At 27.7% G+C, this 18,191-nt stretch overlaps 3 protein-coding genes across 5 annotated transcripts; 2 read left to right on the top strand and 1 right to left on the bottom strand.

Annotated features, from left to right (window-relative positions):
• Window positions 1-358: 358 nt before the first annotated feature.
• Window positions 359-6,500, bottom strand: Tmf (TATA element modulatory factor). 2 transcript variants are annotated; one of them, XM_015320509.2, is made up of 11 exons: window positions 6,034-6,500; window positions 3,992-5,958; window positions 3,817-3,924; window positions 3,466-3,744; window positions 3,022-3,360; window positions 2,711-2,923; window positions 2,477-2,623; window positions 1,994-2,386; window positions 1,673-1,913; window positions 1,455-1,578; window positions 359-728 (listed from the first exon to the last, which is right to left on the bottom strand). In XM_015320509.2, the coding sequence occupies exons 2-11, from the start codon at window positions 5,944-5,946 to the stop codon at window positions 442-444; spliced, it is 4,086 nt and encodes a 1,361-aa protein (XP_015175995.1). In that variant the 5' UTR covers window positions 5,947-5,958; window positions 6,034-6,500; the 3' UTR covers window positions 359-441. The 2 variants fall into 2 exon arrangements, with proteins under 2 accessions (XP_015175995.1, XP_015175996.1); XM_015320510.2 differs by having other exon boundaries at window positions 3,817-3,918.
• Window positions 6,501-6,683: 183 nt separating this feature from the next.
• On the top strand, window positions 6,684-10,639 carry LOC107066161 (transducin beta-like protein 3). Of its 2 annotated transcripts, none has more exons than XM_015320507.2 (15): window positions 6,684-6,910; window positions 6,992-7,043; window positions 7,124-7,331; window positions 7,433-7,604; window positions 7,683-7,850; window positions 7,916-8,094; window positions 8,179-8,375; window positions 8,467-8,670; window positions 8,766-8,955; window positions 9,050-9,168; window positions 9,257-9,415; window positions 9,498-9,663; window positions 9,755-9,979; window positions 10,060-10,187; window positions 10,274-10,639. In XM_015320507.2, the coding sequence occupies exons 1-15, from the start codon at window positions 6,885-6,887 to the stop codon at window positions 10,487-10,489; spliced, it is 2,409 nt and encodes an 802-aa protein (XP_015175993.1). In that variant the 5' UTR covers window positions 6,684-6,884; the 3' UTR covers window positions 10,490-10,639. The 2 variants fall into 2 exon arrangements, with proteins under 2 accessions (XP_015175993.1, XP_015175992.1); XM_015320506.2 differs by having other exon boundaries at window positions 6,686-6,910; window positions 9,047-9,168.
• Window positions 10,640-12,041: 1,402 nt separating this feature from the next.
• LOC149031820 (pH-sensitive chloride channel 2) lies at window positions 12,042-17,458 on the top strand. The gene is made up of 9 exons (XM_089174757.1): window positions 12,042-12,200; window positions 14,148-14,337; window positions 14,425-14,654; window positions 14,746-14,828; window positions 14,921-15,076; window positions 15,244-15,399; window positions 15,474-15,639; window positions 15,709-15,895; window positions 16,041-17,458. The coding sequence occupies exons 2-9, from the start codon at window positions 14,167-14,169 to the stop codon at window positions 16,323-16,325; spliced, it is 1,434 nt and encodes a 477-aa protein (XP_089030883.1). The 5' UTR covers window positions 12,042-12,200; window positions 14,148-14,166; the 3' UTR covers window positions 16,326-17,458.
• Window positions 17,459-18,191: the final 733 nt, after the last annotated feature.

Genomic DNA, 18,191 nt, shown 5'->3' with positions numbered 1-18,191 from the left:
AGAAATTATCTTAATAGATATCATATAATTTATAACCGACTCTTTTAGAAAGAGATTTCCACCGATTTTTATAAAATGATTTTCTTAGATATTTTTTTATTTATATTATTCTTAAATACTATAATCAAATTTTTTTAATTTTATGTATATATATATATATTATTTTAATTAATTTTAATACTAAGCTATATATATTTATCTATTTTTTTGCTATCCAGTATTTTATTTGCAAATTCTCTTTCTTATTTTAAAATATTTTCTTGTATGCAAACATACAGAAACAATAGAGAAATTATTTAAATTACATAAGTTTCAACACACATCTAGATCAATGCAAGTATATGAGACATATTAGCCATAATTTTTCTTTTTCTTTATTTAAATCCACCTGGGCAGCATTTATATAAGCAATATATATATATTTATTATTATTATTTTTGATTAAGTATCTTTTTTAAGAAGTTGTTCAATTTGACTTTTATACATATCTGTGATATCTTCAAGATCTAATCTAAGCTCTTGATATTCTTCCACTTTTTCTCCGTACATTTGTAATAATGCATCGTATCTAGTCTGTAATTCTTTAATGTTTTCATTTAAAGCTTCCACCATTTCAACTTGATTGTTTAATATTTCCATTTTTAAAGTTAACGCAGATAATTCTGTATTAAGAGCATCTCTTTCAGTGTTACGACGTGATAATTCCCATTGAAGTTGTTGTATTTCACCTAGAGATGAAAAATAAGTATACATTAGGGTGGGTCAAAAAAATGAATTTTTTTTTTCAAATGCCACGGAAAAGTGGGTTGCTAAACACCTTAAAACAATTCTCACCAAATCTGAGCTCTTAATTTTAATAGGAAGATCCTCCGCATTGCAGTTTTTTATTTTTTTTCAGTCTAATAGATTAAAATTCATACCTCATTATTTATTGATTGTATAGAAAAATGTTCTAGACAAATTTTGTAGGAAATTTAATGCTCTATAAAAATGGTGTCTTATGTTTTGACGATTAAATTAAGCGTTCAAAAGATATTCAGAGACAAAAATCAGTAAACATGAAAGTTTGATGATGAATATCTTTTGAACGCTTAATTTCCTACAAAAATTTGTATTGCGTATCTTATAATAGTCATTATCAAAATATAAGATACATTTTTTATAGAGCATTAAATTTCCTACAAAATTTGTCTAGAACATTTTTCTATACAATCAATAAATAATGAGGTATGAATTTTAATCTATTAGACTGAAAAAAAAATAAAAACTGCGATGCGGAGGATCTTCCTATTAAAATTAAGAGTTCAGATTTGGTGAGAATTGTTTTGAGGTGTCTAGCAACCCATTTTTCCGTGGCGCTTGAAAAAAAAAATTCATTTTTTTGACCCACCCTAGTATACATACATACTTAAATGAATTTTTCATAATATAAAAAAAAAAAATATTCAGCATACCATCTCGTTGCTTTAATTGCGCCTGTAAGTTTTCAACCACAGATGTACTATTGGTTCCTGCTCTAAAATTGCCGTAGGCTACAGGGAACCTTCCTGATCCATTATCAAATACTGAATCACTGAACTGAAAACATATTGATATAAGAATATTTATTTATTGTAATACGAAAGAATTAATTTTTGTAATTACAATTAAAGAAAAATGTTAATATACATACAGCTGGCCATACACTACTCGCACTACTCACAGAGTCTCTTTCAATACTAAGAGTAGGGCTGAGTCTAAGTTCTTCGTCAATACTTTGCTGTTGTTCTAACATAGCATGGTTTTTTCTTTTTTCTGCATCCGTTGCTGCACGTTCAATAGCAACTTTATTTTCTAACGCATTTATCTCTCTTTTAAATTCTTTAATCTGATTTGAATGGGTCTGTTGAAGCATTTCCATATTTTGCTGATGACTGTATAAAAGAATATATTTAAAATATAGAAGATTTTTCGTTCTTCTTACCATCTCTTACTTCTCGTAATAATCCCCTACCGTAAACTTTCATCCGCAAGAGTTTTATTCTCTTCTGTTAGTTTTTTAATTTGATTTTCCAATTGTTCTTTCTCTGCTTCTTTGGCATTAATTTTCGATTCTAAATGAGATATTTTAGCTTTTAAATTTATATTTTCTTCTTTTAAACCACGATCAACTTCTAGTAAATTTTCTAGTTTAGTTTGCAATTCAGCATTATTTTCGTTAAGTACTTTTTCCTGTTTCATAAAAGTATTTGATTTGTGCACTAAATTTGCTTGTAGTTGTTCCAATTGTCTCAATAACGGTTTCGTAGCTGTTGAAATTGATTCGGATAATTCTTCGCTTCTTGTTTCCGCTTCTTCTAATCTTTTAAGTAAGCTATTGTTCACGTGTTTATGGAATTCTTCTTTCCTATATCATTTAAAAAGAGATATGTTTTATCATGGATAAGTTATGAATGGAGTTATATAAGAACGAGTAATATAATAAGATCCAACTAACTTAACATTTGCTTCTTCTGTTTGACGCAGCTTAATCTTTAGCTCTTCCACTTGTGCAAAAAGTTGACACGATTCGCTGGCACTGTCTACAGCTTCTTTCAATTCTTGTTCAGTGGTTACTAAATTCTTCTTTGTTTCTGCTAACTCTCTGTAGAATAAAAACTGACGTATAGACATTAAATATGAAATACTTATTACAAACGATAAGAATCGAAATCGTTAACTGTATACTAACAATTTAGCAGCTTCTAAACTTTTTTTGTAAGCGTCCATTTTATGCATAGTATTATCTAATTTTTCTTGCAAAGTTAAAATTTCTTTTTCTTGTTTCTTCGTTTTTGCTGTCAATGTATGTACAGCTTCTATTTGCGTTCGTTCAACTTCTTCCTTTGCATACAACGATCGTTTCAGTCTTTCTAACTCCGAAGTTTGTTCTTCAATAACTTCCCTGCAATTGCATTGAGGTTTAAACCAAAATTATACATTAATAAGTAATACTTCAATATCATATAGTTATTGTGAGAATATTATTTTATGTATACGTACTTTTGATGTTTAATAAGTGCATCATTTTCTTTTTCTTTGGCTCTCAATTTTTTGATTATATTACTATGCGTTAATTGTTGTTTACTAAGTTTCTCTCCTTCTTCTCTAAGCTCTTTAATTATTTCATCCTTTTCCGCGTTAATAGTAGACATTTCTTGGGACGACAAGCGCGTAGCTGCTTCTTGTTTTAATTGATCCAGATTTTTTCGTAACGTATCTCTTTCTCTAATAGCTTGTTGAAATTTTCTTTCCAAAGCCGATAAACGTTGCGTATACTCGTCTGTAATTTGATTCAAACTTTGACTTTGTTCTGCACGTTTTTCAAAACTATCCAGTTGTCTGAAATTGGAATCACGAATGATGTTCTTTTTAGCAATGAAACAATCCTTCGTTTAGTTATTATTAAATACAGAAATTTATCGCACACCTTAAACTAATACTTACTTTCTTAAATTACTGTTTTGCTCATGCAATTCCATATTAATTCTACTAACATCGATTAATTTCGACTCTCGCGCTTCTAATACCTCAGTCATTTCTTGTATACGTTTTAATAATTTTTCTATTTCTAAATTAGTTTCATCTGATCCTATACTAATCTCACTAAGTTCTCTGGAGTGACCTCTTGTTTTTAAAGTTTTTGTCAATAAATCGTTTCCTTTGGATGTCTGTAATTTGGCAGGACTTTGCCTTGATTGAGTAGAGCTTGAATCTCCATTAGGACTAAAGAAAATTATTGATACATTGTCATAGAAGTTTTATAATTTTAGGAGTATTTTTTAATGATTTATATACCTGGATATTACTTCGATATCACTTGATGTTGTAGTTTCTATTTCGTCTCCACTTGTATGTCCACTAGTTTGATCAGATCCTATTTTTACCAGATCAGAACGACTAAAACTAGAAAATACAATGTTAAAACATATATGAAAATTATAAATATTATAAAAGGGAAAGAAAGATGCACCTTTCTGAAGAAATTGGTGAATTTTCACGTGGTGCGCCAGCAGAATGAGTTTGTACATCTATAATTTCATGTTTTTCTACCATTGCATCTGCTAACATTGTTTTTACATAGGAACTACTTGTTAAATGGGTTTCAACAACTTTAGTAGCAACAGAGGAAACTAACGTTGCATTATCTTCAGAGCTACTTTCAATAAGCGTTCCTTCGCAACTAGAGTCTGTTAAAATTAAAACTTGATCGGTGCATTCGACTGATTCTGTTCTCTGCAACCGTTCATTTTCAACATCACCTTCAATTTCCGGTGGTTCTATCGTTGTACTCATTAACTGACTAAATGGATCTACTTCAATTATTTTGTTAACAGATTCTAAAGGTTCCGGTTTATAAATTGGTTGAGTAGTAATAGGTTCTATTGGTAAATGTAAATTATGTTTTTCTTTTAAAGAATCAAGACTTGTAGTTAACTGCGATTCTGTAGAAGATTTTAGCAAAACTTGTTTACTACTATCTTGATAAGATTCATGCATTTTGACATTCATACTAGTAAAATCCAATTTTGGTCTCGTTTGATCATATTGTTGAAATGTTTCCATAATAGTCATCACAGTACTTTCAGATGCAGAAGTATAAGAATCTTCAGCTAGACTTAATTCATCCAATTCATCAACATCTGGTATTATTTCAACACTTTCTGGTGAAGCTTTATTACTGTCTATGACAGATAGACTATTACTTGTTTGAGATGTAATCGAGGTATCAGGTAATGATGTACTACTAGCGCTGTTAGGATCTGTTTGATTTTTTTCCGTAGATAATAGGTTTGGAGATATATCAAAAGATGAGACTTCTTTTTGGATATTATTATCTTCTTCTCCCCACATATTAATATTGTCTCCGCAAGGTGTTATAGAATCATCTCTATCCAATATAGAAGACGATTCTGAATGTTTTTGTTCTATAGGTGATAAATTAGGACTACTATCACTTTTCCATTCTCCTAAAATTTCTACTGAACTTGGAGATGTTACTAAACTATCCGGTAATATTTCTACCGATTCCGAATTAACTTTTAAACCTACACCGCACGGACCTATAGAATCACTGACTGAATTACCATCCGATTCTGGAGTGGTAGTACAATCGGTATTTGATTGAGAGCCAAGTATTTCTACACTTTCTAAACTCTTTTTATCGCTATCAGAAGAAATGACAGATATTCTATTTAATGTATTACATGTTGTCAATTCTTCTTGATGAACTTCTTTTTTCTGTTCTTCCACTTCATTTTCACTGACATTACTTTTATTATCTTTTATGTTAAAAGCATCGGTCATGTTTTGAGAATCGTCTTCATTCGTATTGCACTTTGTCGTATCTTCTTCTGTTTCATGTTTTTCAATTTTATTATTATCTTTATTTACTGACAAATGCTTTTCATCTAATGGAATTTCATTGTTAGGAGATTTTGCTGATATATTAACATCAAGTTTATCGAATGATACTTTAGAAACACAGACAGATGATCCTTCGCTATTTTTTACTGATTCTTTCTCTACTTCTTTGACAGTTAGACTGTCAGGAAGTGATGCTGATGGTGTGAGTTGACATTTCTCTAAAGTTTCAGAAGACGTACCTTGTAACGACTTGGAATGTTTAATATTACTCGTTGTACTCTTATCTCCAAATTTGGGAATTTCAAAAAATGATCCTGTAAAACTTCCCCATATACTACTAGTGTTCGCTTGTTTCGGATTTAATCCTTTACTCTGGGAACTACTTTCCTCTTCCGTTTTAAAATCCCAAGTTGTAAAAAAGTCTGAAGCTTCGTCAGTGTGTGTTTGAATTACCTTTTCTTCCTCATCTTTAATATCCAAAGCTTTGTCTATAGTTTTTTGAGCTTCTTTTAAAGCAGATTTTGCCAAATTGGCAAATCCTGTCGCATCAAACCAACTCATTCTTCTTCATATCTTAAATAGATAATTATATTTATTTACAAACAAATTAAAAACAAATAATAATAAAGAAATAATTAATATCATTACTTGATGTAGACGAATGAAGATTTATTAGTTGAGCCTTGCATTAACATTCTATTTACGACGATTTTATTTGAATGTTATTCTCCAAATTTTTTAAATAATACTATTTTAGCGTTAAATCCTTTGCTCTTTAAAAATATAGATAAACGAGGGAGAGAAAGAGAAAGACAGACAGACAGACAGAGAGAAATAGAAAGAGAAAATAGAGAGTTGATAAAACTTAGGTAACAGCTACGTGTACTTGTCAAAACATAATTAGCAGTCGACAAACTTGAGCTTATCAGTCTTGTCAACTTATCATCCTTTCATATATTGCCAACATTATTAATGGAAATATTGAATTAGTCCATTAGTCATCTAAGTTTTTTATTTATTACTCTCCCTTATTCTTGTATTTACTTTTATTATAATATCAATAAATAAATATCAACGTATTCACCTATCAATAATAATTTAACAAAAATTGTTGCTTAAATCTAAGAATATAGAATTATATAGAAGCTCATAAGTCTTAACAAAAATCATCTTAGTTAGCATTGGGATCACCAGAAGGCGTTAGAGTTGCGTCAGGAACCTAACTTATTATGTATCCCTACTTAACATGGTGACGGTCAAAGAATACAATATTCTTGAGTTCTTCTCGAGTTGGTAATCTCTATTAATTTTTATATTTCGTGTTTTTAGTTCGGCATCGTGGGTCATGTTTTTAAAACTTGAACACATGGTGTTGTTGTCTTAGACTAATTTCCAGTGGATTTTGTGAGAGCCATAAATTTTAATTAATCTTTATAAATAAAGAAGGTTTACTTAAATATAGATTGTCTTATATATCCATTTATTATAAAAATCTAATCATGTCTAAAAGTATCTTGAAAGAAGCGTAAGTTTTATTTATGATTATAAGTACATTTTATAATTCTTATTTTAATATAATTTCAAAGAAATTATTTTTCATTTCTAGTTTTGAGATAGATTCCACCTTGGATGCTTGCTTTACAGGAGGGACTATCCACGTTAGTCAAACAATTTTTATAATAAACGTGTTAACAATTGTGAACATTACAATAAGTATACATTATTATTTTATTTACAGTGGAGTAAGAATGGGAAGTACATGTTTTGTAAAAAATATGGAGCTATTTCGGTTGTATCGATAGAAAAAGGCTTTACGATTAAATCTTTTGGAGAAACAGAAAATCAAGAAGACCTCGATGAAGTTAATTGTTTTGCACTTAACAATGATGATTCGCATATACTTGCTCATTGTAAAAGTGGTTTATTTAAATTATGGAATATTGAAGGTTACTTTATAATAATATTTTTTATTTGGATACTTATAGATACATTTATCTCTTGGTTATCTTATTTTCTTATATATCTTATTTCTTCTTTTTCGTTATAGAAAATAAGTTGATTAAAATATGGAAATCTATACACAATGGACCTGTTACAAATATTAGTTATCTTAATGATCATTTGATGGCCTCAGGAGGAAGTGATGGTTGTATTAGATTATGGGACATACAACATCAAGCTTGTCTAAAACTTTTTAAAGGAATACAAGGTGTTATAAGGTATATAATTTATATATTTCTATTATTTTCAATGTAGGCACAAATACATTCAATTGTTTTAATTTTATTATATTTCAGTGTGTTAGCGTTTCATCCGTACAAAGAGAATTTATTGTTTGGGGCCGGAGATGATACGAAAATTTATGGTTGGGATAGTGATACTGGTCAACAAAAGATTTTACTTAAAGGTCATATAAGTAAAGTTACCTCATTATCTTTCCACGTAAATGGGATCAACTTAGTGAGGTAATTTCTAATAATATATTTTATTATTTTTACAAAATTAATTGTTTATTTTCTTAAATTTATAGCTCCGGGAGAGATAGAGTAATTATATTGTGGGATATCACTACTGCAACCGCAATCCGAACATTAGCTGTATACGAAGTAATAGAAGGAGCGTTTATTGTGCCATATAATACTTCTTTGTTAAGCAATGTCATTAAACCTGAAGCAGATTCTATTTACGTAGCTACCGCTGGAGAAAAAGGTTTGATAGTTTTCATTAAATATATTTCTTTTATTGTATAAATTATTTAATAAATGAATAAAATTTCAATTCATAATTATTTAGGTCTTGTTACGCTATGGGATATAACAAAATGTAAACAAATTTATACACAAGAAAGTTCTTTGATTACTGCATCTAAAGAAAATGGACTGTCAATTACGCATTTATTATATAACGAAGCTATTAATAACTTTGCTGTAGTTTCTGCAGATCATAATATAATAATTTATTCTATGGAAACATTTGGCTGCATAAAACAGGTATGTTTTTATAATATTATTTAAAAAATGTTTTTATATATATCATGTATTTTATTGTGTATTACTAATATAAACAAAATGAAATATACAGATTGCGGGTTACTTAGACTCCGTTTTAGACATAACTTATGTAGGAGAACAGGATTCACATATTGCAGTAGCTAGCAATAGTTCAGATATTAAATTATACGAATTAAATTCTATGAATTGCCAATTACTTTGTGGACATACTGATATAGTTTTATCACTTGCTACAACTCTTGCCAATAGGCAGTTATTAATTTCTACATCTAAGGTAACAAAAGTTTAAATTTTTGTTTCATATATTTTCATTTTTTTATATTTATATATTATTAATACATTATGTATTATTATTATTATTATTATTAGGATAATAGTATTCGAGTATGGTTTTTGGATAAAGAAACAAAAATAATGGCATGTATTGCTTCTGCTGTTAAACATACAGCTGCCGTTGGCTGTGTTTGCATTTCACAATTATCAGCAAAATTTTTTGTATCGGCCAGTCAGGATTCGTGCCTTAAATTTTGGTCTTTACCTGAAAATTTATCAAACTCATGTAAGTTGGTTTAGTTTTTATTGCATATATCACAATTTGTAAAAATATTATTCTATTATTATTATTATTATTTAAATGTTTATATTTACAGCAGACCAGATTAACATCGAGTCAACTTATACAGTATCAGCTCATACAAAAGATATTAATAGCGTAGCAGTTTCATTGAACGATGAATTTATTGCAACTGGTTCACAAGACAAAACTGCTAAAGTATAATATAAATATTTATTAGAATTAATATATTTATAATTTATATTATAATTTTAATATATTTGATTATTTTAAATAATTATTTTAGTTATGGTCTGCCAATAATCTTCAATTGATTGGTACATTTAACGGACATCGGAAAGGTGTATGGTGCGTACGATTTTCACCAATTGATAAAGTATTATTGACAACATCTGCAGATTGCACGATTAAGATATGGTCATTGCATGACCTCACATGTTTGAAGGTAACTAATTATATAATGATATATTATTATTTTTTTTCATATAGCCCAATTTATTATTTATATAATTTGATGTATTATTTAGACTTTTCAAGGACATGAATCTTCTGTTTTAAAAGCTGAATTTATGTCTCGTGGTATGCAATTGGTCACATCAGGTGCGGATGGTCTTATCAAAATTTGGTGTATTAAAACATCTGAATGTACTTTAACTATGACAAAACACGAGGATCGAGTGTGGGGATTAACAGGTTAGTTGTATTATTTTGTTTTTCGTTATTATCATTTTTTTTTATCATTATTCATATATATATTATTATTTTGATTTATTTTTTTATTTAGTTTCCAAAGACGAAAAATATATTATTAGCGGTGGAAGTGATTCTTTATTGATAGTTTGGAAAGACGCAACAGAAGAGAAAAAAGCTCGAATTATAAAAGAAAAAGAAAGAATTGTGTTAGAGGAACAAAAATTAGCTAATTTACTTCAAGCAAATGAATTAACCAACGCATTAAAAATTGCTTTGGAATTGGAACGACCATTCCAGGTCTTAAAAATAGTTGAAGGTATACAAAACTATATAATTATATTTCTTTTAAAATGTTTCATAAAAATCTTACACAATTAAATTTCAAAATTTCTATAGGTATATTAAAAAAAGATAAAAACGATTTACAAACCACAATCAGTGGATTAACACCTTCTTGTAAGCAAGTTTTATTACGTTCTGCATCTAAATGGAACACTAATAGCAAAAATGCAGAAGCTGCTCAGGTATGTAAATTAACATAATTAGAATAGGACAAAAATTGTCTTACTTTGAAATTTTAATGAAAATGTAATAATTATATAATTTACAGACGGTTATAAATGTGTTAATTAGTGAAATGGAAATGGAAGATATGAAAAGCACAGGTCTATTGTCTTTCCTTGAGGGAATGATACCTTATACGGAACGTCATTTTAAAAGAGTAACGGAACATTTGAAAGATATTCATTCAATTACTTACACCATTAATAGGATGAAACCACATGTTGTAATATGTAAAACTAATAAGATAGGAAATAGTAATTAAAATTATGATTAAGTATAGATTTAATGAAATCTATGTATATAAAAAAACTATTTTTAATATAAATGAAATTTTGTAAGATTTTATTATATTCATGATAATCATGAATTATAAAAGTATTTATAAATTTAATAAATTTATTTTGTAAATTAATTTTGAGTCTACGTAAATCTCAATCAATGCATGAATGTACGAAAAAAATTTTTTCAATTTTCGAAAATCAATGAACTACGAAGAATTAAGTCAATGCATGAGTCTACAAAAAGTTCAGTCAATGATCGAATGCACGAAAAAAATTTTTCAATTTTCGAAAATCAATGAACTACGAAGAATTTAGTCAATTCATGAGTCTACGAAAAGTTCAGTCAATGCTCATTGATAATAGCTAGTATCGCTAGATGGCGGCACATATTCTACCAGTCGGTAAAATGAAGTAATAGCTAGTACCGTTAGATGACGGCACGTATTCTACCAGATGATAAGATGAAGTAGTAGTTATTACCGTTAGATGGCGGCACATATATTATCAGTCGATAAATATAATTTATTTTTGTTAAATGATTAAAAATTAATGCAACGTATATCAATTTTTCTATGATAAAAAAAATATATCTTTACAATATTATAATATTTGCTTCTTTCTCAAACAAGATTATTATTACTTTTACCTCTAAACATATTATTGTCTAAATTATTTTTTGTCACTGCATCTGCGTTTTATTTGCATAATAATTCACAGGGAATTTCTACAAAGAATATATTAATTCATAAAAATATATAAATTGTTCTGGTCTCAGTCGATTCCTAATAATGTTTTCAAATTCCCAGTAAGATTTACAGTAATAAATTTATATTAGTCCATATTGAGAACTGCACAGTAGAATGTATTTGCCATTTGTTTTATTAATTTGGAAAAAAAAAATGGACGCATTCATTTTGCAATGTATCGGTCTAAGTACACTAGAAATTAATCTTTGTTATTTATTGTTAATGAATAATATACTTATTTTAATAAGTAATTAAATAGTTAATTATTAATATATTTATTAATTCTATTATTTGCGTAATAATGTTTATTTTGTAATAAAATTTATAACATTAGCACACAACAAAAAATCAGACACCATATAATACACAAATGTACTTTTTATTAAATTTCATTCTGTACAAAATTAATGTACAATACTCTAGAAAAAAAATAAAAAAAATTATCTTTGAAAAGGTAGACAAACTTAATCCTATTTCAATATTAAAAAAGATACAGGTATCGGCGACTTGTGAGACCCACACATTGCCGCTTTTGTAGACTACTACACTACTACAATTAAAAAAAATACAAATCTATGTGAAATTTCAATTCGCATTTTTTCGCAAATGTCTGGGTATTTGCACTAAGTTTAAAGGCACAATGAATCTTCTCATGAACTACTACAAGTGTGCCAAATTTGAAAAAAATCGGAGGTTAGGGGGGGGGGGGGTAAGGAAGATCTTACCGTGTTCTTGTAAGCAGGAGAACATGTAAAGTGGGAGCAATGATTGGTTGGTGTCTGTTTTCCAGTAAATTTACTTACATTAGGTTTGAAGACAGTTTGTATCTACCGGTAGAACTGTTAAGTATTACAGAAGCTTAAAATGACTCTTGGGGGAAGAGTCTTTTTATTTTTCTTTTTTTCTATACCTTACCAAATTTATCATTTGCTAAACCAGCTGACATGTAAGTACAATTATAATTATTACAATTGTATTATATATTTGTTTAGAAATTAATTAATTGTATCAAAAAAATCGCATTCATAATAAACGCCTAGATTATTTTTCTTTTTTGTGCATGTGAAACATATTTATTATTTATAATATTAAAAATAATATGAAATTGAATTATTAGTATTTTACATTTATTAATAAAAAAAAAAATGATTGTTCAACGCGAAGTTACCAAGTTTATTTGAATATTCAAAGTAATATGTGAGAATGAGAGTTAATAAGGTCTTGAACTAGGAGTATTTCAATTGAACTTTACTAATAGATGATACGTAATAGTTTTGCGTTGTAACTATTAAAGCATTCTATTGTTTTTAACAATCATATTTATCTCTGTTATGACATCTAATATTGCATAAATTTAATATCATAAATAGTTTATCCAATAATTTATATTATTGTATTATACAACAATAATTATTGTCATCAAAATATTTTAATATGTCGTAGATAAAATAATATTGTCAAAATAAATTAATGATTATTTATTTAATTATAAACAAATATTATTTAAATTATTTCTAATTAAAAGATAATTTATTAAAACAAATATAGTATATTTAATTAATACGATAAATGCAGTATGTACGAAAATAAGACATTATTGATTTAATCTCATTCGTAATCTGGCATTTCAATAGAAAATGAAAGAATTAAAAGCACTTGTTTAAACAGAATTATTCAAATTTAATTAAAACTTTATCTTATTTCAATCAAATAACGTCAGTTATAATTTTTATATCATTTTTATTAAACTTATCGAATGGAAAAACACATTTCAAAAAAAAAAAAGAAAACACGATACATATAAAATAATATTTATTTCGTAACATTAGTCATTCAATTGCATTTCATTTCCAATTTTTTTTTTTTACAAGTGAATTTGAATAATCTTTTAACAAAAAAAAAAAAAAAACATATTCAAACACCATCAAATGTAATACCGTACATAACATATCGAAAATCGTTCTCGCATTATTGTGAAATTCATTTTTTATAACTTAAGTACGTTTTACTTGTCATCTCGTTTATTTTTGTCTGCACTTGTCTACTTTAAAAGGAAAAAAAAAAATAGATTATGTTCTGTGAACAATCAAACCCACACACACAAATTAATTTAAAAGTCAATATCTGTTTCTTCGTAAAAGAAGCAATCTTAGTGTCGGCATTTAATGTGTAATCATTACACTAGATAAGAAGTAGATCTTGTAAATCTTTGTTGTCTTCCTGAGATTTCAATATTTAAGAACAAACTACGGCATTATTTGAGATCTTTGTTTTTCTCAAACACGCGATGACATACTTGTAAATCTATATGCAAAGATGATAACGTTTTATTGTGAGTTTAATTACCATGTACATACAGTAATGAATAGAATTTTATTTATAAATATATATACATATATATATTTTTTTTCTTATCTAGATTATCAAAATAGAAGTTCCAAAAAATGATGAACTATTTTATTGAAATGTTATTTCTTCGAAATATCTAGATCCAACGTTTATTTTCTTCTTCGTATAATTCTCCCTGTAGATTCAATAGTACGGAAATTCTTTGTATAGTTTAACAGAGTCACATGCACTATTCTTATGTCATCTGCATTGGTACAAAGCACCAATGAACCATTCTTTCAAACAGACAAAGTCAAGAATATTAATTTGAAGACATTTTTTTTCTATTGTTCGCAATATGTTAATTTTTTTCAAACGCATACAAGTATTATTATGTTCTTATTATTTTATTATTTATATATAAATATTAATTATAATATTATTTTATAATTATTTTATATTGTTTATGCGTTCCTTTAAAATGTGAATTTTATAAAAATAAAATGACAATATTTTACAGCATTGATATTCATTTTAATATTTAATATTTGTTGTTCTAAAATAGAGAAGGAATTTGTCCAACAATGAAAGTTGCTGGCAGTGTAACACAAACGGAACTTTTACAAGAATTAACGCACGATTGTCGTTACGACAAAATGGCTAGACCACCCGGTCTAATTAATGCTTCCGATCCCGTCAAAGTTTATACAAGAGTTTACATATATATACTTAGATCAAATATGGCTAAGACATTGGTAATATAAACATTACAAAATATTATTTCATTATTATAAAAAAGTAAAGTAAAAACTTATGAACTTTTTTATCGTATTATATTTTAGCAATTTGGTGTAAATATGATGTTACAATTTCGATATGAAGATCAACGATTAGAATTCTCAGATCTTGCACCAAATTTAACACAAATCTATGGTGGAAAAGTAGCACACGATCTAATTTGGACACCTTCCGTTTATGTAGCTAATGAACGAAGTTCTGCTTCTGTTGGAAATAGTGTTAAAGATTTGTTGATCTCCATTAATCCAGCCGGAATGGTTATTTTGAATACCAGGTCTATGAATATTTTTAAAATTTCCTATTTCTTATTTTAATTATATCTAAAATAAATAATTAATGTATTTTTTATCTTGTTCTTTATTTAGAATGGAAGCTATCCTTAATTGTGGACTACGTTTAGAAAAATTTCCATTTGACGTGCAGGAGTGCCCATTGGCTTTCGAAAGCTGTAGGATGTTATTTTAGTTGTTTTTAGTATCACATGAATTAGTATATTGTTCCAGTCTGCTGCTTGGAAATGAATGGTATTTTTACCTACAGGGACCTACAATGTACAAGATATGGAACTGGTTTGGGACCAAGAACCAATTGTGCTTGCTGATGAGTTACATTTAACTGAGTATAAACTTGTTGAAAAATGGGTTAATCATTCTCACGTATCGTACACCACTGCTCAACAACATTATGGTCACTTTGGTAAATATTTAATTAAAGAGAAAAATCAAGTATTTACGAATAATAATAAATGTAGATAATAGAATGATAAATTAAAAATAATAGTTGTATTATTTTACAGTTTGTATAAAGACAAAAAAATTAATTTTCTAATGCGATATAATATATTATAATTTTCATCATTTTAGCTGGTAATTTCAGCTCAATTACCATAACATTTAAATTAGCTCGTGAAATGGGATTTTTCATGATGGATTATTATATACCATCGATATTAATCGTTGTCATATCTTGGGTATCCTTTTGGTTACACATGGATGCAGGTCCTCCTCGAATTGTTTTAGGTATTAATTTATATGAAACCCATAATATTAAAAAAAAAAACTTTTCATATTGATTTAAAACTTTTCATTTATAGGAACAAATACAATATTAACATTCATGACACTTGCATCTAAAGTAGAAAATTCATTACCAAAAGTATCTTACATAAAAGCTAGTGAAATATGGTTTCTTGGTTGTACAATATTCTTATTCGCAGCGATGGTTGAATTTGCTTTTGTAAATACAATTTATAGAAGAAAGTACGTATTCAAATTTTTTTCTTATCTATACAAATAAACAAAATATAATCGATGAATATTTTTGTGCAGAAAAAATGTGCCATTAAAAAAGGTAAACAGCAAGTATATATTAAAATCAACGTTAACGCCAAAATTAGCGAGAAAACAGTTCCAAAAGAATACGACAAGTTTAGAACGATCACGTTCTTGGTCTTCACTTGATAATGGTAATATCAACGAACAAGATTATTCCAGTCAAAATTACCTAACTGTACACGTAAGTATACAGTTAATACGCACACAGTATAATATTATATTATAATAACAATATTGATATCAAAGAAAATTATTTGAAATTAGTTTCTATTTGTAAAAAAATAAAGTAAAAATGTAATCAAACTTTGTACATATTGGGTTTCTAGAGCTTTCCAAGTACAATCAATATACCTTCGGTAAAGATCGAGGAAGATAAGGATCAAGAATGTTCCGTGGGGAGCATCATGACGATTGACAGTACACCACCACCACCACAACCACCACCGACCACGAAACCATTTTCAAGAAGGCCAACCCTCTCACAATTACACAATTTCACAACAATGACACCCCAAGAAATAGCTCAATGGATAGACCGACGAAGTAGAATAGTCTTTCCTGTGGCATTTATCATATTTAATATTCTATATTGGTCCTTTATTTGGATTTAAAAACAACATCTAAAATATCCCCCCTCCGTCATTTCCTATAATTTTTATTATAAAAAAAAGTGCAAAAGAAAACGTGTGAAAACTTTCAGTTCAAATGTTGTTGTCTTGTTAACAGAAAAAAAAATACGGATTATTATTTGTATTACAACTAGAAAAAGAAAATGAAAATAACAAAATTTTAGAATTTAAATAATTTTTAAATAATATGAGAAATTTTTATTCGAAAGTTGTCTCTCGTTTATGTACACATATATAAAAAAGTAATGTGACATGTTATGGACAAGAAACGAGATTAAAATGTGCATTATCATTTTGTATTACGATTGAAATCATTTTAAAACGCGTTATTTTTGTTCTGAAATCTAATCTATCCGATAGAATTCAAGTTGTTAGATCTTATCTATTTAATTTGTTTAATTTAGTATTAGCTTATTTAAAACTTCGAATTATTTTGTATACTAGTAGTAGTACATTAGTAAACAGTCGAAATGTTAATTCTCGATAAAAAAGAAAAAGGAAAGAAGACAAATTATTTCCAAGAATAATTTTGAATGAATAAGTTACATTGTACTTACATACAATCTCATACACACATAAATCCATTTAATTTTATTTTAATAAAACAATCATCAGCACGAGTTTATCCCATAAATATTCAAAATAGTTGCAAGAAAATGTCGAAGGTCAGCATCTTATATTTTTCAATAGTTTTAAAGCGCGTGCCTCACGCAACGTCTTTTTATAAGTGAAAATCACCCTTCTTTAAGGGTGCAAATTATTATTTATTTATCCTTCCTATATATTCTTTGATATTTCTTTGTATATTCACATGCGCATATTAGATAAGTACACTATCAGTAAAAAGTTTGGAATCGCCACGTAAATTTAGAGATATAGGATATTTATAAAAATAGTTGCTTCGAAACATTATATAAACTATATAAAGATATTATGAAAATATGAAAATGTTGCAACATCTTAGAACATTATTCAATCTGTTAACACTTGATGTAATAACGATAAATCGTTTCAAAACTTATACAGCAAGTTATTCCAAATTTTCAACCGATGGTGCATAAACATTATATCCTATTATTCGACAATAAATGAAACTTTGAACAAAATTAAACTGATACATTTGCGTATGTCTATATAAATGTACCATAATTTAAATATACTATCTGAAAGATCGTACGAAAGGATCGTACACTGCAATATTGAAATTTGATGATAACAAAACTCACGAACCTGATGTTCTTCCTTACTTTATAATTTAGTCTTTTTTTTTTCTTTTGCAAATGTCACAAGTTCGTGTGTTTATGATATTATTGGGATGACAAAATTTCGATTTCGGGCACTTTGAAAAAATATTTATTGTTAGTTGAAAATGCGTTGCGCATAATGCCAACTAATGTTCCACATACGTAAGTAATATCGATCGATCATATCTGACCGTCTAGCTCTGACCTCGATGCTTAACTTTGTTCAGCATTGATTATTTTCGTCTCTTTGGAAGAGAATAGTAAAACCGCATAATTACGCGTAGTGAAACCATAAGTACGTTTATACTTACTGGTTTAACGACCGTGCATTTCTTATTTTGTATATACAAGATCATATAACATCCTGACATAATAATAAAAAGTTAAGATTTATTTATAACCCAGACACATGAAAGAATTATGTCTAACAAATCATTCACATATAATTTATGATTATCGAGACCTTGACAAAAAAAATAACGAAATTCTCTTTCAGTTCTTCGTAAATTTTCAAATAAATCGAAATATAATAAATGTGACTAGCAAAGAAACGAAAAAAAAAACAAATATTTTTCTTTTAGAACTACAATAACAAGTTGCGTAT

Source organism: Polistes dominula, unplaced genomic scaffold (genome assembly GCF_049000335.1).
Source record: "Polistes dominula isolate Pdom_NZ unplaced genomic scaffold, Pdom_raw_medaka contig_16, whole genome shotgun sequence".
Classification (NCBI taxonomy): Eukaryota; Metazoa; Arthropoda; class Insecta; order Hymenoptera; family Vespidae; genus Polistes; species Polistes dominula.
Note: the sequence above shows the minus strand (reverse complement) of the source record. Positions and strands in the feature narration are given on the sequence as shown.